Source organism: Rhamphochromis longiceps, linkage group LG6 (genome assembly GCF_057381845.1).
Source record: "Rhamphochromis longiceps isolate RC_006_pf linkage group LG6, R_longiceps_female_GT1.1, whole genome shotgun sequence".
Taxonomy (NCBI): Eukaryota; Metazoa; Chordata; class Actinopteri; order Cichliformes; family Cichlidae; genus Rhamphochromis; species Rhamphochromis longiceps.
In genome coordinates, this window is record NC_140562.1 from 8,663,521 (window position 1) to 8,686,773 (window position 23,253).

The 23,253-nt window shown below is 41.3% G+C and overlaps 1 protein-coding gene across 1 annotated transcript; it reads left to right on the top strand.

Annotated features, from left to right (window-relative positions):
- The first annotated feature begins 2,947 nt into the window (after positions 1–2,947).
- LOC146667461 (uncharacterized) lies at positions 2,948–14,587 on the top strand. The gene is made up of 2 exons (XM_085409147.1): positions 2,948–3,209; positions 12,184–14,587. Exons 1-2 carry the CDS (start codon positions 3,038–3,040, stop codon positions 12,960–12,962), a joined length of 951 nt encoding a protein of 316 aa, XP_085265273.1. The 5' UTR covers positions 2,948–3,037; the 3' UTR covers positions 12,963–14,587.
- Positions 14,588–23,253: the final 8,666 nt, after the last annotated feature.

Sequence of the window (23,253 nt, forward strand, 5' to 3'; positions counted from 1 at the left end):
TACACTGTAAAGCCTCTTTAGTTCCCAGAACTCAACAAAACTATGTAAACTTGTTGCCTCAAAAACACTAAGTATAGCTTGCTTAAGATGACTGTTAGGACAACTTATTCATTGCAAGTCTGCAGTATTAAGAATAATTTGATATTTCTGACTGTACAATACTAATTGTTTACCTACTTACAAACATTTTAAGTTCAACTAAATGAAAAAAAAACAATTTGTGGTAACCTGAATATGATTAAAAATAATTAACAACACTTTTTGTAATGATGTTAAAATCAGCCCAACTTTTATTTTCAAACACAACAAAGTACAACAGCCAACATACTGGACACTGTTCTGCTGAACAACAAACAATTTGCCATCACTGTTATAATCTTACAATGAAACAAAGTCTCAGATTTAATTATTCTGAAAAGTTTAGGCCTTCAACAACTTTGTTTTATACTTACATTACTTATATAATAAAAATAAAATATTTGTTGTTCTGTCACAAGTGAAGTCTCTGATTTAAACAACACATTTGTTTTGCATTCCAACAAAGGAGCTGGAATGTTGTAATATTTTAAGGATGGCTTGTTTCCAGTCCAGGCATTACAGCCTGAATGACTATCATGGATCGAGGTGATCCAAATTTAAGTGCAGAAGAAAGTCTATAACTTCCCTTAAGTACAGTGGCAGTGGATGTGGGTTGGAGACGCAATGAGCTTGAACCTGCAGGCGACCATCTTCACTGACCACACCATCTGTGACGGAGGACTCATCTCTCCTGGTGTCCTTCAAGCAAACAATTATATTTTTTGGAAAATGAACTTAATTGCTTTCTTAAAACAATTTTTCTGCATTTGGTATAGAACAGATTCCAATTTAGACAATCTCAGGCCCCCTCCCCACCGGAGAGGTGACATTCAATGTCTTACTTGTCAGTCTAGATAGCCCTAACCACCACCCAACATACAATAATGTCATGAAAGCATCATTTTAAAAAGGGCTATGCAAACATGGCCAATAACTTTCATTCTAATGACAGGCTCCGACAACCGCAGCCGACAAATTCCATCCTCCTTTTCCCCAGATTGCCCTTTCTGTATTGGATTATGGGTGTATAGTATTTAATTCTGCTGCCAGAACAAGTCTTCATAAGTTAAATAGTATCCAATATCAAGCGTTAAGACTTTGCTCAGGTGCATTCAAAACAACATCTGCAGCAGCACTACAGGTAGAAATGAGGGAAATGCCATTACAAATAAGAAGGGCAAGTTTACAAGGACATGGTCAAGACCATCCGGCAAAAACTGTTTTCCATACATGCTGGGAAAAAGAGAAAATGGAATTGAAGAGCTTTGGGTGGAGAGTGGGACAGAAAGCAGCTGACCTTACTCTGGACAAGATAAACACAAGTCAAACAGTGCCACTGCCTACAATACCACCATGGATGCTCCCTGATGCAGTGGTAGATTTCACATTGTTAAAAAAAAGAACAAGGAGAAGGGTTTTATCTTAAATTCACATACAGCACAAGAATATTTTAATCAGTATTATAGTTATGTCAAAATCTACACAGATGCATCAAAGAATACAGCCAACCAAAGTGGGATAGCATTTATAGTTCCTGAATTTAATATCAAGGTGGGAAAAGGATCAGTGACGATTTATCAGTGTACACAGGTGAAATGGTTTCCATATTGTTAGCTATCCAGTGGATTGAGGAAACGAAACCACTAAGGTCTGTGATATGTTCAGACTCGAGCTCATCACTGGCCAGCCTGCAAGACAGTCACTCAGACTGCAGACCTGACATTATTCAGACTTATTATGATGGGGCTTGTAGTCACATTCTTATGGGTACCAGCGCATCGTGGAGTTAAAAGAAATGAAATGGCAGATAGGACAGCAAAAGTCGCAACAAGGAGACCGATGGTAGATATGGTTATTAGTGTGAGTAGGACGGAGCTCAAGAGTAGAATACGATACAAAATGAAGGAAAGGTGGCAAAAGCAATGGGAGGAAGAGAGGAAAGGGCAGTGGTTGTACAAAATCCAAAGGAAAGTGGGGGGAATGAGAAGTACAGGATGAAATAGGAGAGAGGAGACGATTATATCTCGACGGAGATTCGTACACACTGGTTTAAATAGCACATTATTATTATTATTATTATTATTATTATTTTATTTTTCTTTGGCCTGTCCCGTTTGGCTCTTTTGCCATCAGAATTGTTGTCTAAAGGCAAAGAAAGATGCCCAACGGATTTACTTTACCAAACTGACCATCCCAGCCTTGCCGTAATGGTCCATTTGATTCACCTTTTATTGTTTATTTTATTTTCACTTACTGAATACGGGACAGACTTGACTGGGGGAAAGAAGGGGAGAAAGAAAGAGGGAAAGAGAAACAGCTGAGAAGAGGGACGGGGGAGAAGGGCAAAAGACAAAAACCAACAGAACGGGCAGAGAAAAAAAATGCATATATCAATCACCTGGATCATAGCACATTATTTTTAATAGGTAAACACTGTACATGGGAGTGTGAATGCAGTAGGGAACAGGAAACAACAGAACATGTTTTATTGCATTGACAGAAGTATAATATTAAAAGGAGACAACTGATCAAAAAGCTGGACGATATGAAAGTGAAGTTTGACTTGATTGATTTATTTCACGTGAGCTTTATAAGTGACAGTTATCAGGCTGTATTTCGGTTTTTAAGGCAGACCCATTTCATCAGGGTTATTTTATTTTATTTTATTTTATTTTATTTTATTTTATTTTATTTTATTTTATTTTATTTTATTTTATTTTATTTTATTTTTGTCATTTCGGGCCTCACTCCACACCAGTTGGTGGCGGTAATGCACCATTTTGCTTTTTGCCAACCGCCAATAAACCCTATACAGAAGAAGAAGAACACTCGCGCTCTACCGGAACCTCACCACGTGACACAGGCGGAAGTAAACAAACAAAGGCATCAACACCGTCCCACGCGTGTGTGTCTGATCACAGAGACTGCTGTATTGAGTGTGTGAGCTGCCGCACTAACAATGCCTTCAGTTCAGTATCTGAGAGAGTTTATCAACGAGCGACTAACTGCTGCTGCTGAGCAAATATTCTTGGAGTTTGAAAAAACGATCGTCCGGTACGAGCAAGAGATCGACCGTCAGCGCAGACTGATGGATATCACCTGGAAACCCGAAATAAAGCTGCACAGGACAGGTGAGTGTCACTCTGATGGAGGATCCTAATCACAGCTCTGCGGGACATTTATTATTGTGAAGGCTTTTTGGAGACGTAAGTAAGCAAAATGTATTTATATTCCACTTTTCACACGTTTTCAAACCCCCCGCCGTCTTTCGCTACTCAGGTTACACATGATTTATAAGTCACTTAGATAACTTCAAAATGTTATTGTTTGGCTTTTTTCAGTATTTTATTTGTTCCTGAGTAAATCGGTTTGGCTGAGATCAAAGTTATAGTTTTTACACAGCTGAATAAAGGTCAAGCAGACAACTGATTATCAGTAGTATGAGATGCTCGAGAATATACTGTATAATATAGGCTACGGTATCCTGTTATAGTTTGGATAGCAAGGAGTTTATTAAACTTCACCGAAACAATCTGCAAATTTCATTAAAATTTAATAAACTATCATCTTGTCTTTATTGTTAGTTAGCACATACCTTAAACATTTAAAGCTGTAAGCTAATGATAGTTATATAAGAGCAGATGCATGGTGGTGCAATAAGCTGTACGTTGTATGGCCAATGGATGCATGATCTGATTAGTCGACTAATCGCAGAAATAGTCGGTGAGTAGTCCATATCAAAATAATCGTTTGTTGCACCCCTAATTTATATGCCACTTTTGACAGATAAAAATAAATAAAAAATTATATTGGGAACTACAGTGAACGACAGAGAAAAACTGCACTGTAGGCTCCACCGAGCGAGATACTTAGTGGTGAGATATGTCGAAGAAGGACGGCTTCACCCCATTCTTGGATCGCAAGAAGTCACTCGGAGACACTGAAGTCCAACTTCAAATCTGTATTCCGCAAAGCATCTCCATATGGAGGTGTTAAGCAAGCAACCAGTGCCACTAGTGATGTGTCGGTGGCGAACGAAACGGCTCTTAGAGCTGGATCTTTGAAGTGAACGACGCGTACAAGCTCCGAAGCGCATACAAAATGCAACAGAAGTCCTCCAGGATGCTAGGCGCAGTGTTGAGCTTTTGTTACCTAGTGGCTACACAAGCCAAGAAGTACCAACGACCCGATTTGGTGTGTGGTAGCTGAACCACTTCTTTGCACGCTTTGAGGTGAAGGGAAAGAGGCAACAGCAGCAAAAACATTGGACAGCAGCAGCAGCCCAAGCCTCATAGTGCAGGAATATGAGGTGAGGCGCACACTGAGGGCAGTGAACCCCAGGAAGGCCACCGGACCAGATGGGGTAACCGCAAAGGTCCTAAAAGAGTCTTTCAGCTCTCCTTCTTGTTCTTTCCTCATCTTCACTAAGATTTTCAACACTTCACTGTCCCAGTCCTGCATCCCGCCGTGCCTAAAGTCAGCCACAATTGTCCCACTGCCAAAGCATACTAACATTAGCAGCCTCAACGTTTACCGACCAGTTGCTCTAACACCTGTTATAATGAAGTGCTTCGAGAAACTGGTCCGACGTCACATCATGTCCTGCTTGCCACCCACACTCGACCCGCTCCAGTTTGCATACAGAGCTAACAGATCAACTGAAGATGCCATCGCTACAACACTCCACACCACCATCTCTCACCTGGAAGTGCAGGGCCGTTACGCCAGGCTGCTCTTTGTTGACTTTAGCTCTGCTTTCAATACGATACTCCCGGACAGACTAATAGTTAAACTGCTGGAAATTGGACTTCCGTCCACCACCTGCCGCTGGATCAGAGACTTCCTCTCAGACCGTGTACAGAGAGTTAGAGTGGGGCCTCATCTTTCCTCAGCCCTCAGCCTCAACACTGGCTCTCCACAAGGCTGTGTACTGAGTCCCCTACTGTACACTCTGTACACACATGACTGTGTTAGTTCCCACCCAGACAACACAGTCATCATATTTGCAGATGATACCACCGTGGTGGGGCTCATCTCAGGGGGAGATGAGACGGCGTACAGAGCTGAAGTTCAGAGGCTGTCAGATTGGTGTGCAGTCAACAACCTGGACCTCAATACCACCAAAACAAAAGAACTGGTAGTTGACTTCAGAAGGAGGAAGTCCGAGCTGCAGCCTGTCAGCATCAACGGGGAGTGCGTGGAAACGGTCTCCAGCTTCAAGTTTCTGGGTGTGCACATAGACACAGACCTCCAATGGAGCTCTAACACCTCTGCGGTCTTAAAGAAGGCCCAACAGCGTCTCCACTTTCTGAAAATCCTCAGAAAAATGGACCTGAAGAAGGAGCTGCTGACCGTCTTCTACCGCTGCTCCATTGAAAGTGTGCTGACATATTGCATCGGTGTGTGGTTCTCCAGCTGCACCACAGCACACAGAAAGGCACTCCAGAGGGTCATCAATATGGCCCAAAAAATCATTGGACATCCTCTTCCCTCCCTGAAGGACCTGTACAGCACTCGCTGTCTCAAGAGGGCATGCAGCATCCTATGGGACTGCACACACCCAGGACACCGGGTGTTTAAGCTGCTGCCGTCTGGCAGGAGGTTCAGGCTGCTGAGGTCTCAAACAAATAGACTCAAGGACAGCTTTTACAACAGGGCATTAGCCCTGATCAATGTAAATAGCTGACCTGACTGGCTACCTCCCTGGACTTTTTTAGGGGGGAGGTAACAATGTTTGAAACAATAACAATAATATTTATATTTATAACAAGGTGCAATAATAATTAATGTGCAATAATAACAGTGTGCAATACACATACACTTATTCTTCTTTTTATACTAAGTTAATATACTGTGTTGTGTTGTTTGTTGCATTGTGATGTGTCATATCGTGTTGTGTTGTGTTATATGTAGTGCCGACGTAGGACAGTTTTTCCAATTTCATTGTACTACTGTACAATGTATGACTGTGCAATGCCAATAAAGAGTTATTTTATCTTATCTTATGGTAGTAACAGGCAAATGAACTTTTTTTTTTTAATTATTTGAATATATATAAGTGCTTGTGTATAAATACACAAACAATACACATGTGCTTTCAATTGTGTAATTTAAGTGATCTAGGTAGCTCTGTTTTGGAAGTTCAGTTAACGCTAGAAATGTGTTTTGGAGTTTGTACGTGCCTAGTCTCTAGGGGCCAGCATATACAGTATATTTATATATAAACATATATAAATAAAACCACTGTATTAATATACTGCAACAACATGGGAATAGAGCAGCTGCGAGAGAATTCGACATTAATGAGTCAATGTTACGGAAGTGCAGCTTTTGGCTTTCCCCATATTTCAAAAGTGCTTCATCTCTTTGCTATGACTGTCGCCAGGCATAATTTGCAGACGATAATGGTTGTAGCCGCTGTGATGCTTTCGACCAAAACAGGCGCAGCTTGATGACATCATCAACATCCGCTATCGCGGTAGAGCAATTTAGTCAATATCTCTATCGTTGGCCAAATTTATATCGTTTCTATCGTATATCGTTCTGCAAGTCTTGAATTGGAGGCTGGCTTGATACAAGTGCTTGTTTTGTGGTGTAATTTTATAAATAGAATAGAATATGGCCCGCACTTCAACTTTTGCTTGAGTGTATTGCACTTCTTAGTTTTAACACCAGGGGGAGCTGCTGTTGATCAAGGCAGTTGCTCCACCAAAAAGGACAATCACAGAAGAAATTTACCCCAAGTTACTAAACATGGCAGTACCAAAGAAGTGAAAGGTAGAAAGTGAGTGCAGAAAATTTCAGACACGGTGGGAGAGTGAATATTTCTTCAAAGAATTCAAGGGGAAGTGTGTTTGTTTGATCTGCACTGAAACTGTGGCAATTATGAAAGAGTATAATGTACGACGTCATTATGAAACCAAACATCAGGCCTATGCATCCTATACTGGTGCTGAGCGAGAGCAGAAATTAAAGCAAAGGGTAGTGTAAGAGCCAATTAAAGGTTAATTTTATTGGTACTGGTAAAATGATTAGAGGAGAAATATATATGTTTGATGTTAAGAATATAATTCTAGTTGATTTTAAAATACTGTTTGTTAAATGTATAGAATATAGAAGTGCAACATTCTAATGCGCTTTTTAGTATTTTGGGCTTCCGGCACACTGTAATTACGTAGTTGGGGAGTCGGATAAGCTGGAAGCAACACAGTTTTTTGACCGAGTCTTGCCATGTAAATTAAAAGTTTCAATAAACATATTTTTTGCAAGAAAAGTACCTGGACTTGCTCGCGTTTCAAATGCATATTGCTGGACTGACTCCTAAAGGTGGTACAGAAGAGTGAAATAGAGACGGAGTGCCGCCACTACAGGTAGCTCTCCTACGGGGTCAGCAACAGTATTTTTTCAGGCTCAAAAGGTCCAGAAAGAGGCTACAATAGCCAGCTATGAGGTCGCCCAACTCATCGCAAGACATGGCAAGCCTTTTTCAGTTGGAGACCTCGTAAAACACGGCCTTGTTAAAGTCACCGAAATAATGTGCCCGGAAAAAGTGCAGGATTCAACAACGTCAGCATGTCCAGAAATCCAGTTATGCGATGCATTGAAGACTTGTCAGCCAACATTAAACTGCAACTGTCTGATAAAGCTGTGCTTTTGATTTTTACTCCATCGCATTCGATGAGAGCACCGATGCCACAGACACCGCACAGCTGCTATTTTTTTTGCGGGGAGTGGACGAGAGCACGAGCACTTTAGGTGAGTAAAAAATATATTCCACAGTACCCGTGTGTTAATGTGCAGGTACACATGCTTCAAATATCAATAATGCGCATCAATTCTGTCACTACCCTGCTTTTGCGCACCACTTTCTTATATGCGTTTTTCTTGTTAACACACAGAGTACACACTGCTGTGTGTACACACCATCTGATGCAGATCTGCTCCTTGATCAAGTGACATTTGTCTGGATTTATGGCACGAGTGGCAATCAGCAGCAGGATGGCCCGATTTACATACCCAGCGCAGCTGATACTCACCAGAATAATTTACTAAAATTATATGGACTCCTGTTATTAAGTCCAGTTCAGTCTGTTAATGTTGATAATCATTTCAAACGGACGTTAATAGATGTTTTGCTAAGCCTAATAACTTAAATAATAAACTTGAAATGTGCCCGTCCCATTTTCCCCTTTATTGTTTTTTCTCTGTGCTGTAAATCTTCTGTCTAAGAAGAAATCTGAGGCTGCTGTTCTGAGAATGAGGTACCAAAGCTTTTTCTGAATAAATCAATAAAGATCCATTTATGGAAAGCTGTGATGAAGGCAGTTTTGTCTTTAATTATATTCAACAATATAACACACATTTGACCACTTTTAAGTGATTTTTCTAACTTTAATACAGTAAAGTTAAGGTTATATACCTCATTTCTAGTAAGTGGCCCAGCCCCTCCTATATTTTTATGTTTGTGGCCCTCAGTGAAAGAAGTTTGGACACCCCTGACTAGGGCTGAACGATATATCGCATTTGCGATAATATCGCGACATGATCAAGTGCAATTTTCTAACCGCAAAGGCTGCGATTATACTGCGATTATAAGGCTGTCCAAATTACTACCATATCCCAGAATTCATAGCGCGGCCCAGCCAAACTCCAGTTTCCAGCAATGGCGGCCGCTACTAAGTTTTAAAATTACTCATACTAATCTTTCTGGGTCACAAAATAAACTTTTAACATATTTTCAGGCGAGAAAGTAGTTGTGTAAACATCAAATATCTGCTCGGTTTATCAAGATATCCCATATTTGCAAAAGTGCTTCGACGTTTTCAGAGGCGTCTGCTACCCACCAGCTCGACAGCTAGCCGGGAGCTCGAGGGTTACTGATGCGGCCGAGAACGGCACAACTCCCGGCACATCATTTTCAGATCACCGCGGAGTTTCGCTGCTCGGGTTAAACGTGATATATAAGTCACTTAGACAACCTAAAAATGTTATCGTTGGGCTTTTTTCAGTGTTTTGTTTGTTCGTGAGTAAATCGGTTTGGCTGAGATTAAAGTTATTAGATTAGATAAAATAAAACTTTATTAATCCCCCGGGTGGGTTCCTCCTTGGTTTTCACACAGCTGACTAAACGTCAAACAGAAAACTTATTAAACAGAAGTATGAGACAGTCGAGAATTTACACCAGTGTCTGGTTATATTTTAGATAGCAAGAAGCAGACGGCCGAGTTTATTAAACTCCACCGAGACAGCGGTGACGCTAATCAGAACTAGCCTTCTGATTAGCTAATCAGAAGGCTAGACCGTCCAATTTCACGCCTTTAAACTTTAAAGGCGTGTTTGTGTGTGTGTTTATACAATTGCTATTATGTTTGCACTTTATGTGTAATGTTACTGACTGCAGAGATCAGTAAGATGTGTGTATATTTTATTTATTAGTTTTATTTATTTAATATTATTTTTTAATTGAATGACTGTCTAGTAGTTCACAGATGTCGAAAAACTGAGTGTGGTAAAGCCACTGATTTTTTTTTATGTATATTTCTGCAATCTGCACATTGTACTGACTTTCATTTTAATGTTTACACCAGGGTTCCTTGTCAGCACTTTATGCTCAGATGTTTGTAAGCTAAAAATAAACTATTGTGTATGTTCAAATATACTGTTGTGATTGAAGAAGTTAAATAAAAATGTCAGTCATCAATTCATGCATCACCTCATGTCATCATAACAGAGGTCTGTCTTCCAGGAAAGAACAGTTTAAAATTAATGTAATATAGTATTGGCCATACTATATGATGTATTGCTTGTCTTTGTTTAATAATACAGAAGACAAAGACCTTAAAAAATAATCGCATATCGCATCGCAATCGCAATATTGGGGCAAAAAATCGCAATTAGATTATTTTCCATAATCGTTCAGCCCTACCCCTGACATAAACCTTTCAAAATAAAGGTGAAGATCCTGTTGAGATTCAAAATAAACTGAAATTATGACAAAATACATTATTTTCAAACATCACAATTCAGAATATGCATGAAACAAATTACTTCATGTTTTTATTTGAGGTAACTTTAAATGGTGCTTACAGTCACCACATGGTAGCTCAAACAGAAGGATCAGTCTAAACAAATCCAGGACCTTATTCCTAAATGAGGGGCTGCCTCTGTAGCAGGGACATGGTTTAGTTATGAAAAGTCTGACATGGACCTGAAAACTGTACTATGCAAATTATGGTGCAAACTGGTCCAGACCACAGACTCAAACATGACAAACCTCTTCTACCACCTACGCAAGAGTCATGTGACAGAGTATGGAGAGAGTTTATAGATGAGAAGCAAAAAAGAGGTGTTTTACATCGGGATATGAGATTTTGGTCATATCGCACATCCATAGTTTAATGTCTCAATGCACTCTGAAATGAAAGCAGAGCACAAATAAGCACTTGGAGTTAAAAAAGAAATCATGAATCAATTAATAGACCAAAATGTATTCTAAAATTTTGACTCATCAAAGTTGCCCCCTTTGGCAGCTATAGCAGCTGAACACAGCCGTGACATTCTTTCTCCAATAGAAATCAAATATTCTTCCATATCTGTTGCAGAAGTTCCCATAAATGTGGACCTTGTAGTTGCTTTGCTTTCACTCTTCTGTCCAGTTCATCCCCAACCAGCTCGGTGGGGTTTAAGTCTGGCGACTGTGCTGAGCACTCCGTGTTTTCAAGCTTACCGTCTTGTTCTTTTTTTCTGAGGTAGTTCTGGCACACCCTGGGCTTGTGTTTTGGCTCATTATCTTGCTGACCAACTAGGTGCATACCAGAGGGTACCGCATGGTGCTGCAGAATGCTGTGGTAGCTGTTTTAGTTCAGGAAGCCTCTCAATCTGTACAAGTCACCGACCCTGGATCCAGCAAACAGCCCCAGACCATCACACTTCCTCCTCCATGTTTGAGGGTTGATGCCACACACTGTGACCCATCCTTTCCTCTCATCAACGGCCCACAAAGATCCTGCATGATGAACAGAAAATCTCAAGCTGTGCTTGAATCTGTTGCCCTGTGAGCCGTAATTCACGCAAGCTGTTAACGCTCAGAAACTTGTCCTCTGATTCAGTCGTGTCTTTGGGCCTGCCAGACCTCTTGCAGTCAGAGTTTGTTTCTTTTGATGTTGAATGAAACTGTACTCACTGATACCTGGTCTTTTTTTGCAGTGTAGGAGAGACCTACATTTTTCAGTTATATGATGTTCTGTCTATCTTCCATTGTTAATTGCCTTTTTCTTGCCAACACACTACTTTCTGCAGTAAAATACTGTTGCTCTGATGCTCCAGAGGGTATGTAACCACAGTGTGTTCCAGCACTGTTTTTATGCAGACAGAGGTGTCTGTAAGTAATCCAGAAAAGTGGGAACCCCTATAGCACATGTGTCAAAGTCAAGGCCCGCGGGCCACATCCGGCCCGGCGTACATTTATATCCGGCCCGCGAGATCATTTTATATAGATATACTATTATTGTTATGCATGGCCCGGCGATATGAGGCGCTAATAACATACAAACTACAGGTCCCATAATGCAGCGCTGCAGCCTCCTTGCTGAATGCTAGGCTAACTGGGAACCTTCCCGCGTCAATCAAGTCAAACTTCTGTTATTGCAAAGCTGGCTGCTCACAATGGTCGAGAGAAAAGTTGATTCTGAAAGCAGAGCCTTTCAGCGCCAGTGGGTGACTGAATATATGTTTACAGACATTGCTGTAAACATATAGTTAGTCTGTCTGTTAGTCTATCTGGTTATTGTTCCCACTGCTCTTGCACATGTGCTACAATCAGCTGATTTTAGTTTGCCATATGCCATTACATTTATTTTCATTGCACAAAAGGAGGAGACCATGATGGTAAAGTAGAAACTGCATCCAGGACAAAACGGCTGCTAACACAACTATGGCTCTGTGCAAGCACCTGTGCAGACAGCATGCTAACGCTAAGCTAGCCAACAGCCATAGATATCAAGCATAATTTAATTATTTTTTTGTGTTGTCTATTTGGTCAGTATGATTTTTTTTTCTCTATTATCACTTCACTTTTCTTTTAATTGTCTCCTTTTCCCCCTCCAGACATCCCACAGCAGCATGTCTGTAAGGAGGAGGAAGTTGTCGCTGACCAGCAGCTGTGGAACCAGGAGATGAGCTCCAATCTGGACCAGGGGGAACCAGAACCTCCACAGATTAAAGAGGAACAGGAGCAACTTTGTAGCAGTCAGGAGGGAGAGCAGCTGGCACTGAAGGAGGAGATTCATGCCTTTATGCTGACTGCTGCTGAGGAAAAAGACCACAGTGAACCAGAACCAAAAAGAGACCATCTCAACTGTGTCAGCTCTGATGTAACTGTGAGAGAATATCAGGGAGCAGGGAAGAAAGGTCACAATAATGTAGAATACCAACCTACACCAGACAGTCAGTGTAAGTCTGACAAAACTAAAAAGTCTTTAAAATGTGATGTTTGTGGAGAAGTCTACAAATATAATTATGAAATGGATATGCATTATAGAATCCATACAGGGGGGAAGCCGTTTTCCTGTAAAACATGTGGGAAAAAGTTTGTACATAGGAATTCTGTAGTGAAGCACATGAGAATCCACACAGGAGAGAAACTATATCATTGTAAAATATGTGGGAAAAGGTTTGTACATCGTTCTCTAGAGAAGCACATGAGAATGCACACAGGTGAGAAACCATATCATTGTAAAACATGTGGGAAAACGTTCAGCCGTAAAAGTAATTTAACAGAGCACATGAAAATCCATACAGGTGAGAAACCATATCATTGTAAAACATGTGGGAAGGCATTCAGACGTGGTAGTCATTTGTTTCGCCACATAAAAATACACATATAGAGGTGTACTCTTTTAACAAGATTAACAGTTTAGCAAGCTGTGTAGAGCGCAAAGTTGAACAAGTCAGCGTGGTAACTAATGGTAGACACAGCATGGTAGGAAGGAGGTTATGGTTAGTTTCATTTTAAAAGTAGGTGGCAAATTTTGACAAACTATTCTATTATGCTAGTAAGCACTCTCTGCTTACGACCAAAGTTTTAGGAGTGACAGCGGTGAGAGAGAGAGAGTTTTGAGATGTGAGAGATTTGTGAGAGATTTGTGAGAGATTTGTGACACTATAGTATGGAGTAGAGCTGGGCGATATGAGATTTTTTCATATCACGATATGTTTTTTTCATTTCAGGCGATAACGATATCTATCACGATATAAGCCAAATAACTATATTTGCAAGATTTAAATGTGCCGTTGCTCACAAGTAAAATGTGAAATAATCAGCAGCTTGTTTTTATTTAAATATTTATTTCCCATAATAAGTTCAACAGGGTAGATGTACCAAAGAAACATGAGACTTTTTCAGATAAATAAAGGCAAATATTGCAAACTATACAAAAGGCAGCCGCTAAAGCGTTTAAGTTTCAAAATAGAACAAACGAAACAGACTAAATTGTCAATTCCACTTAGAAACAAAATATTAATTCTAAAAATAAATCTTACTTTATTTTACAGAAGAACAGACAAAACTAACTTTTGTCAATATCAAATAAACTGAGAACTAAAAGGAAATTCTCAATCTCTCCTTGTTGTATAGCTTAGCTTTTCAAACAGTTTTAATAGTTACTTTAGTCTGACAAAAGCCGAATGACGAATTAGTGCTTCCAGTCAGAGACTGAGGCTACGTCCACAAGTACACGGGTATTTTTGAAAACGGAGATTTTCCGTTTTCGTTTTAAAAAATAATCCTGTCCACACATAAAGGGAGAAATGAAGGAAAACGCTGCTATGAACATGCCAAAGCAGCAGGTGGCGCTAGATTCCTAACCGTGCAGAAATGTTGGCCAATCAGAAGTCTAGAAGCCTCGGTGGGAAAAAGTAAACAAAGCTGGGGCATAGAAGCAGAACCGAGTCGTATGTGTGGACGGACAGTAACTGTGTGTATATGTAAGCATTTAAACACTGCAGAGAGTAGAATTAACAGTATTGTAGAAATTCATTTCACCGAAACAATAACGTGGCGCACAGTGTGACGCATGCACCAGTTTATTGTCTTTCCAGACTTGCTTTCGGCACAATTTACAGTGCACACTACTCTGTTTTTTGTCAGACTTGAAATAGCCGAAATACCTTCACCCTACGGAACTTCTATGGCTCTTCCGTTCGACAATCTCTCCGGCATTGGAACCATTATCTGTTTTCTCTTCGGTCACGCTCGGTTGATTTTTCTAGTTGGCACACTCATTTCCTCCATTACCCGCTGGCTGCTTCCCAAACAAACACACGTGCGGCTTGGCACTTGTGCTGTACGTAACAAGTCACGCGACGTGACGCTGCGGCTGTGATTGGTTCGGCTCTGCGCTACTTAATTTGGATTGGCTGACCTTTTTTTTTTTTTTTTTTTTTTTTAAGAGGACAAGAGCGGCGAGGTCTATCGCGATAGTTTAATTTCTCTATCGAGTAAAAGTTATATCGCGATACATATCGTTATCGTTCTATTGCCCAGCTCTAGTATGGAGTATGTAGTTAGTGTGTTGTGTAGCTGTTGGTTTTGTTTTGTGTGTCAGAACAATGATGCCGAATGTCACAGTTGCTGCCATAAAGCCACCAAAGGCAGATTACAGTGTAAACGCTGTCTCCAGGTGGAAAACAGGAGGAGTGATACACCACTGGCTGTCAGGCCTGCAGGTATCAGGCCTGTGATGTTCTCCTCTGTCTTACAGTGGAGAGAAATAATTTTTTGGAGTGGCACAAATAATTTGTGTGGCATCTTATTTGATGCAGAATCAGAGTGTTCTGTAAATAGTTTAGTCTTTCCTGCATTTTTAGGTAAATAGTTGCATGTACCTTTTTTATTTGCAAAACTCATGTATAGGTTTATTAAATTTACAATTTCTATTTGCATTTCATGTTATGAAAATGATTTGTGAAACATGCTTTTTGTTGTTGTTACAGTAAAAAAATATATCTGATTTCATGTTGTTGTTCTTTTTTTTTTTTCTTTTTTTTTAATCAATTGTACTAATGAAAACATAACTGTAAATTCAGATGTGAGGTTGTGCTGAAAAGAATGATACCAAACAAGGCAATTAGACATGCTGAGGTCAAATCAACCCTGGACCTCAGATGGTTAAACTTTTTTTCCTAAAGTAACACAATAGTTACTTTTCCTCGTGGCTCAAAGAGTTGGTAGTTCGTCTTGTAACCGGAAGGTTGCCGTTCGAGCCCCGGCTCTGACAGTCTCGGTCGTTGTGTCCTTGGGCAAGACGCTTCACCTACCGCCTACTGGTGATGGCCAGAGGGGCTGATGGTGCGATATGGCAGCCTCGCTTCTGTCAGTCTGCCCCAGGGCAGCTGTGGCTACAACTGTAGCTTGCCTCCACCAGTGTGTGAATATGAGAGTGAATGAATAGTGGAATTGTTCAGCGCTTTGAGGGCCCCGAAAAGCACTATATAAATGCAATCCATTATTATTATTTAATTACTTTTATAATATTGTAACTAAGTTAATAACTGAGTTACAATATCATAGTTTTTTGAAAACGTAACTACAGGGTGGGCCATTTATATGGATACCCCATAATAAAATGGGAATGATTGGTGATATTAAAGTCCTGTTTGTGGCACATTAGTATATGTGAGGGGGCAAACTCCTCAAGATGGGTGGTGACCATGGTGGCCATTTAGAAGTCGGCCATCTTGAATACAACTTTTGTTTTTTTCAATAGGAAGAGGGCCATGTGACACATCAAACTTATTGGTAATGTCACAAAAAACACAATGGTGTGCTTGGCTTCAATGTAACTTTATTCCCTGTACATAAAGTTTGTCTTTTGCTCAAATTTTTTTTTCTATAAAAATATGATTATTGAACAATGAACAAAATGAGATTAAATATTTTATTCGAGCAATCAGACAGGCACCAACAGAGCCCTGTGAATATAACGCAAGATGCGCAACTTTAAAAAGGTTTTGATCACAAATCACACATTTGAATCAGCAGGTAGAGAACCTTACTTTTTTCTACCACTGTCTGGCTGATATTGATCCCCCCCCCCCCCCCAATCACCGGTTATCAGTGACGGTCTGCTCTCTCGTGAACTAGCAAAAGTGCCAAATACAGTACGAGCACGCCTGAGGGGGTGATTGGGGGGCGAAAACAGTCCCATTATATCACTACTATCCATCCGTATGTAGTGAAGTCGATTTTGGTAGGCTTTTACATGATGTCCGTGAATGCAGCACTAACATCCACACCTTCCCAGCTGATAATTAGAGGCCTTGTCAGAAACAGTAGCGCTTCTCTACCACACGAAGGCACTTGGCATTCTTTTCCCATCAAAGGTGGCCAATAGCGTTAGGCGGTTAAGCACCGCAGAGTGGTTTGATTTCTTCAGAAAAGCCGCTCATTTTAGTATTGCCCCTTAGACAGTGGATTGTGCAACACTGCTGCTGTGTTGTTGTAGCCTTGTCATTTTACAAACGTCTATGGACTGGCCTTGACTGACTCCTGGTTTTATGGTCTTTTACTCCAAATTGGGTGGGTGTATTTGTTACATTTAGGGTGTATTTGTGGCGATCGTGGCTCAAGAGTTGGGAGTTCACCTTGTAATCGGAAGGTTGCCAGTTCGAGCCCCGGCTTGGACAGTCTCGGTCGTTGTGTCCTTGGGCAAGACACTTCACCCGTTGCCTACTGGTGGTGGTCAGAGGGCCCAGTGGCGCCAGTGTCCGGCAGCCTCGGCTCTGTCAGTGCGCCCCAGGGTGGCTGTGGCTACAATGTAGCTTACCATCACCAGTGTGTGAATGGGTGGATGACTGAATATGTAAAGCGCTTTGGGGTCCTTAGGGACTAGTAAAGCGCTATATAAATACAGGCCATTTACCATTTTTTACATTTATATCTCTTTTACTGATTTGTTTCATGTTTTATATGTTTTGTTGCTTTGGTGGAGGTGCGGCCGCTCGTTGTGGGACTAGGCACGTGAGGTGGAATCGACCCCCCCGGATTCATGAGAGTGTACACACCGGGAATAGGTAGATTGCAGTGTGAGTGACAGTGAGGTTTGCAGTGGAATTAGGTGGCACCCTTGGGTTGCCTCCTCAAGTGGCCGGGCGCCACCATTTTGTTTAGTTATTATATCGAGCTCTTATTGAGTAACTGTCTTGCCGTCTCAGCCCTGCTACCTTAAGAACTTATCTGATTTTACAGTTCTCTGCTTTTAGTAGTATTCTTAATAAGTTTTGAGTTGTAAAACTGATCTGCCTCACCTCTGCTGTTAATAACGAGCCTGTGGGCTTTGGTAGCTAGTGTAAAATCCACATTGGCCATAGAAATCTTTCCTGGGGTGTAACTCCCCCCCCCCCCCCCCCCCAGGTGGCGTTGTCAACATCCCTTATTCACCTTCACTGGTTATCCTCCTTCGTGCCACCACACATGCATCCATTAATCCATCAGCATACATCTGTTAAATCTACTAAATCACCATTGTCATAATGAACCCTTTGGAAGACCCTCTGGATCCTGCGTTTAAATGAGCACACCACATCAGATGTTCTGTGAGCCACTGAAACCAACTTCAGTGTAGTGTTTTCAGTGGATCCACCTCCCAGTTTTTCAGATTAGTTTTACAGTGTGGGCTGGATTAGCTGACCCTGAATCCTCCCTTAGTTGCACTGCAATTGTCCAAGAGGGCTGGAGGCTTCCCATGATGCACAGACCAATACAACTTATAATGGACATAAGGCGTTACCTCCATTCCTGTCTGGGATACCAGCTAGCCTCTGTCGGACCCCGGCCCCAGCCTCACGGCGAAAGCGTTTCAGACGCCGGGGCAAACGTAGCGGTCTACTCGTGAAACTTAAGGCGTACTTGGTGCGCTCTTCTCCGGCTCTTTGGAACGAACGTGGATCGGTACCTTGTCATGCCTTTTCTCCGTGCTCTCTGGAGCCCATCGATGCCTGGCTGGTGCCCGTTGTTGGCTCGGATCAGATGTCCCAGCCACGAAAGATTTCCCATCCTCGTCAGCACGGTGCGAACCTACAGAACCTGCGGCCGCTGCGTCGGGTCTCGCTGTCAGCCACGAACACGCTGACCTCCACCAGGTTTGGATTGGTGAACACTAGATCGCTGAGTAATAAAACTTTTATTTTAAGGGATTTATTTACAACCCAAGGACTGGATTTCCTCTGTATAACTGAGACATGGTTGAGGGCCGGTGAGTCCAGCGCTTTTACAGATCTCTTACCTGATGACTGCTGCTTCTTAAACTCTCCTCGAATATCAGGCAGAGGAGGAGGACTAGCGGTTGTTTTTAAGAAGCAGTATAAATGTAAACCACTGCCATTATTAACCTCACCTAGTAGCTTTGAACTGAGCATGTTTGAGCTAGGTCGGTCTCACACAGTGCTCTGTGCTGTGGTTTACAGACCCCCAAAATACAATAAGAACTTCTTAAATGACTTTTCTGATCTGTTGGCTGAAATTATGCCAAAATATGATCATGTTCTTATTATTGGGGACTTCAATATTCATGTGTGCTGCCCTGACAAGCCAATGGCAAAGGACTTTTTAAATCTTATTGACTCTTTTGATCTTGTGCAACCTGTGTCTGTGCCTACACAAAAATATGGGCACACGTTGGATCTTGTTTTAACTCACAATTTACCTGTCTCTAACTTAGAGGTTTGTGATGTTGTATGGTCAGACCATAGGCCTGTCCTGTTTGAGGTTTTCCTTCCTTGTACTAAAGTTAATCTTCCTCCTGTTGCTGCTAGGAGCTGTCGTATTTTTAACCCTTTCTCTGCTGGACAGTTTTCTATTGTTTTTAATCAGAACGGCGGCCTTCCTGATTTCATATGCAATGATACAGAAGAGCTGAGTACGTGGTTTTATTCTGTCTGCCAAACTGCTTTAGATTCAGTGGCCCCCTTTAAGCTTAAGCAAGTTAAAGCCAAATCTGAACCCTGGCTGAATGAAGACACCCGGGCTGCCAGAAGAAAGTGCAGGAGAGCTGAACGTAAATGGAAGAAGGATCAACTTCAGGTGTCATACCAAATGTTACAAGATTACTGGAATTCTTACCAGAAAACTGTAAAAGATGCTAAGAGGAAACATTTCGCTACTATTATTCAGGCAAATTGTCGTAAGCCTCATGTCTTATTTAAGACTATTGATATGGTCCTTCATGCTCCACAGTCTTCTGTCGAGTCTTCTCAGGAAATTTGTGAAAACTTCCTACACTTTTTTATTGATAAAGTGCTATCTGTCAAAGCACAGACTTCCCAGTCCGTTCCCGACCCTTCTACCCCTGTCCCTAGTTCTGCTGTCTTTGACAGGTTCGAGCCAGTTTCCATGCTCTGCCTGCAGGAGTTGGTTGCTCACATGAAGCCCTCAGGTTCCCCTTATGATGCTCTCCCTCCTCGATTTTTCAAAGAGGTTTTTCTCACTATAGCATCAGCTGTACAATCCATTGTAAATAGTAGTCTGTCCTCTGGTGTTGTACCTGTCAATCTCAAACATGCAGTGATTCAGCCTCTACTCAAAAAACCTGCTCTTGATCCTGATATTATTGCGAATTACAGACCTATTTCCAAACTGCCTTTTATCTCAAAGATTCTTGAAAAGGTAGTTTACAAGCAATTAATGTCCTTCCTAGAAGAACACGGTATTTTAGAAGTTTTCCAATCTGGTTTTAAAGCTTTACATAGTACTGAATCTGCCCTTTTAAGAGTTTTTAATGATGTGTTTTTGGCAAATGACTCAGGTGACTGTGTTATTATTGTGCTGTTAGATTTAACTGCTGCTTTTGATACAGTGGATCATAATATTTTAATTTCCCGTTTAGAGCAGTTGGTGGGTATGCGGAGTACCGCACTGCAGTGGCTCAGATCCTATTTGGCAGAGCGAACTTTCTCTGTGAAACTAGGGGAGTTTGTATCCTCTACTGCTTCTCTTCAATGTGGGGTTCCACAGGGTTCAGTTTTAGGCCCGCTTCTTTTCTCTCTATATCTCCTACCCCTTGGGTCTATTTTCAGGAAACATGGGATTTCTTTCCACTGCTACGCCGATGACTCCCAGATTTATTTCCCACTTAAAAAGATAAATGGCTTCTCAGTAGACCCGCTGCTCAGATGCCTTGATGAAATAAGGACTTGGATGGCTTTGAACTTTTTACATTTTAATGAACAGAAAACAGAAGTGATGGTTTTTGGTGGCGCTTCTGAGGCCACTATTATAGATCTTGGTTCACTGGCACAGTATGTTAAACCAGTCATCACTAATCTGGGAGTTAAAATAGAGGCAAATCTTAAACTTGAAAGCCAGGTCAGAGCTGTTGTAAGATCTAGCTTTTTTCATTTGAGGGAATTAGCCAAAATAAAGCCTATCTTATCGAAACAGCATTTTCAGACAGTAATCCATGCCTTTGTTACTTCTAGGCTGGATTATTGTAACGCACTTTATTTTGGGGTTAGTGATGCGTCCATTAGGCGCCTGCAGGTTGTGCAAAATGCTGCAGCACGTCTTTTAACTGGAACAAAAAAGTTTGAGCACATTACCCCTATTTTAATTTCACTCCACTGGCTACCTGTACATTTTAGGATTGTTTTTAAAATTCTCTTATTTGCTTTTAAATCTCTTAATGGCCTGGCCCCCCCCTACCTCTCGGAGCTACTACAACCATATACACCTGCCCGTTCCCTTAGGTCCGCCAATCAGCAACTCCTTAAGGTACCGAAAACTAAGTATAAACTTAAAGGTGATCGTGCTTTTGCTGTAGCTGCTCCAAAGTTGTGGAATGATCTGCCCTTGCATGTTAGGCAGGCCTCTTCTCTCTCCGAATTTAAAAGTCTTCTTAAAACATATTTATTCGCTGAAGCCTTTGGCATTGATTAGAGGGGTTGACTCAATTTGTTTTAACATGTTTCAATTTATTGTATCTATTTATTTTATCGTATCTCATTTTAATTTTCTTTACGTATGCTATTAACATGTACAGCACTTTGTGAAACTCTGGTTTTATGTTAAAGTGCTTTAGAAATAAAGTTGGTATGGTATTTTGTCTTTACTCACCTCGTTTCATCTGCTGCACCCGGTTGGGGTGAGAGAAGGAAGACAGTGAGGAAAGCTGGGCATCACTGGTCAAGAACTGCTCCAGAATCTAATTGCCAACTCCATTCCTGAAAATCAGAGCTTTTAGCAATGAGGGCGGCGCTTCAGAAAGATTTTGAGAACATGCATTATGCCCTCTACTTTTTATACAGTGAATAATTTATTAATCCTGTGCGTTCTAGTCAAAAGCACGTAAGTGAGACAATCACACGATGGGGTGAGCAACAAGTGTCCAGAGCGCAGCGATGAAGACAGTGGAAGAAGTTTGAAGGAAGAGGAAATGCTGTCTCACCCGTTTCGTAATTGATTTGTAAACTGCTGTTCACAAACGATGTCCATCTAATCTGACTGAGCTGGAGCTGTTTTGCAAAGAAGAATGGGCAAGAATTTCTCTAGATGTGCAAAGCTAGTAGAGACATACTCTGGCAGCTGTAATTGCAGCAAAAGGTGGTTCTATAAAGTATTGACTCAGGGGGCTGAATAATTACGCACACTCCACTTTGCAGTTACTTATTAATAAAAAATGTTTGGAATCATGTATGATTTTCGTTCCACTTCTCACATGTACACCACTTTGTGTTGGTTTTCACACGGAATTCCAATAAAATTGATTCATGTTTGTGGCTGTAATGTGACAAAATGATGAAAAGTTCAAGGGGGCCGAATACTTTTGCAAGCCACTGTAGGTAAACTGAGACATATGTGAAGCATACAGTGGGTCTGTGTAATGGCTTATTGGGTAGAAACAGGGTCTAAACCAGGGGTGTTTTATACAATTATATCTGGCCCACAAAGTAATTTCATATCTCAATTATTAATGTCTCCTTGTATGTGGGAGCCGAATCTTGAGCCCTGCTGAGAAACAGTGTTGGGGAGTAACCGAATACATGTACTCGCGTTACGTATTTAAAATAGAAAATGTGAGTATTCCGTTTTTTCTAGGGTTTTTGGGTCAAAATATGTCATATTGTGTGTGAAGCTGGTATACAGTATACAGTACTATGCAACAGTACTATCATCCCAGACTTTCTTGGCATTTTGTAAAGTGGTCTGGAGCAATAGTAGTTCCCCAGGCTTTCCTGTCTGTGTGTGTGGGTGTGTGTGCCATTTAACACTGACTTTTGACTCATTCAAGCATAAAAAAGTCCTCTAGCTCAAAATATGAACCAGTGTTTCATCTGCATATAACAAAAAACTTAATTCAATTCAATTTTATTCATATAGCGCCAAATCACAACAAAAGTTGCCTCAAGGCGCTTCATAGATACAGAGAAAAACCCAACAATCATATGACCCCTATTAGCGAGCACTTTGGCGACAGTGGGAAGGAAAAACTCCCTTTTAACAGGAAGAAACCTCTGACAGAACCAGGCTCCGGGAGGGGCGGGGCCATCTGCTGCGATCGGTTGGGGTGAGAGAAGGAAGACAGGATAAAAGACATGCTGTGGAAGAGAGACAGGTTAATAACAGATATGATTCAATGCAGAGAGGTCTATTAACACATAGTGAGTGAGAAAGGTGACTGGAAAGGAAAAACTCAATGCATCATGGGAATCCCCGGCAGCCTACGTCTATTGCAGCATAACTAAGGGAGGATTCAGGGTCACCTGGTCCAGCCCTAACTATATGCTTTGGCAAAAAGGAAAGTTTGAAGCCTAATCTTAAAAGTAGAGATAGTGCCTGTCTCCCAAATCCAAACTGGAAGCTGGTTCCACAGAAGAGGGGCCTGAAAACTGAAGGCTCTCCCTCCCATTCTACTTTTAAATACTCTAGGAACAACAAGTAGTTCTGCAGAGTGAGAGCAAAGTGCTCTAATAGGGTGATATGGCACTACAACGTTATTAAGATAAGATGGGGCCTAATTATTTAAGACCTTGTATGTGAGGAGCAGGATTTTGAATTCAAATCTGGATTTAACAGGAAGCCAATGAAGGGAAGCCAAAACAGGGGAAATATGCTCTCTCTTTCTAGTCCCTGTCAAGACACTTGCTGCAGCATTTTGGATTAGCTGAAGGCTTTTCAGTGAGTTT

Coding starts and splice junctions, on each gene's coding strand:
- LOC146667461 (XM_085409147.1), top strand. CDS start 3,038: ATGCCTTCAGTTCAGTATCTGAGAGAGTTTATCAACGAGCGACTAACT. Junction 3,210..12,183: donor AATAAAGCTGCACAGGACAG/GTGAGTGTCACT, acceptor TTCCCCCTCCAG/ACATCCCACAGCAGCATGTC.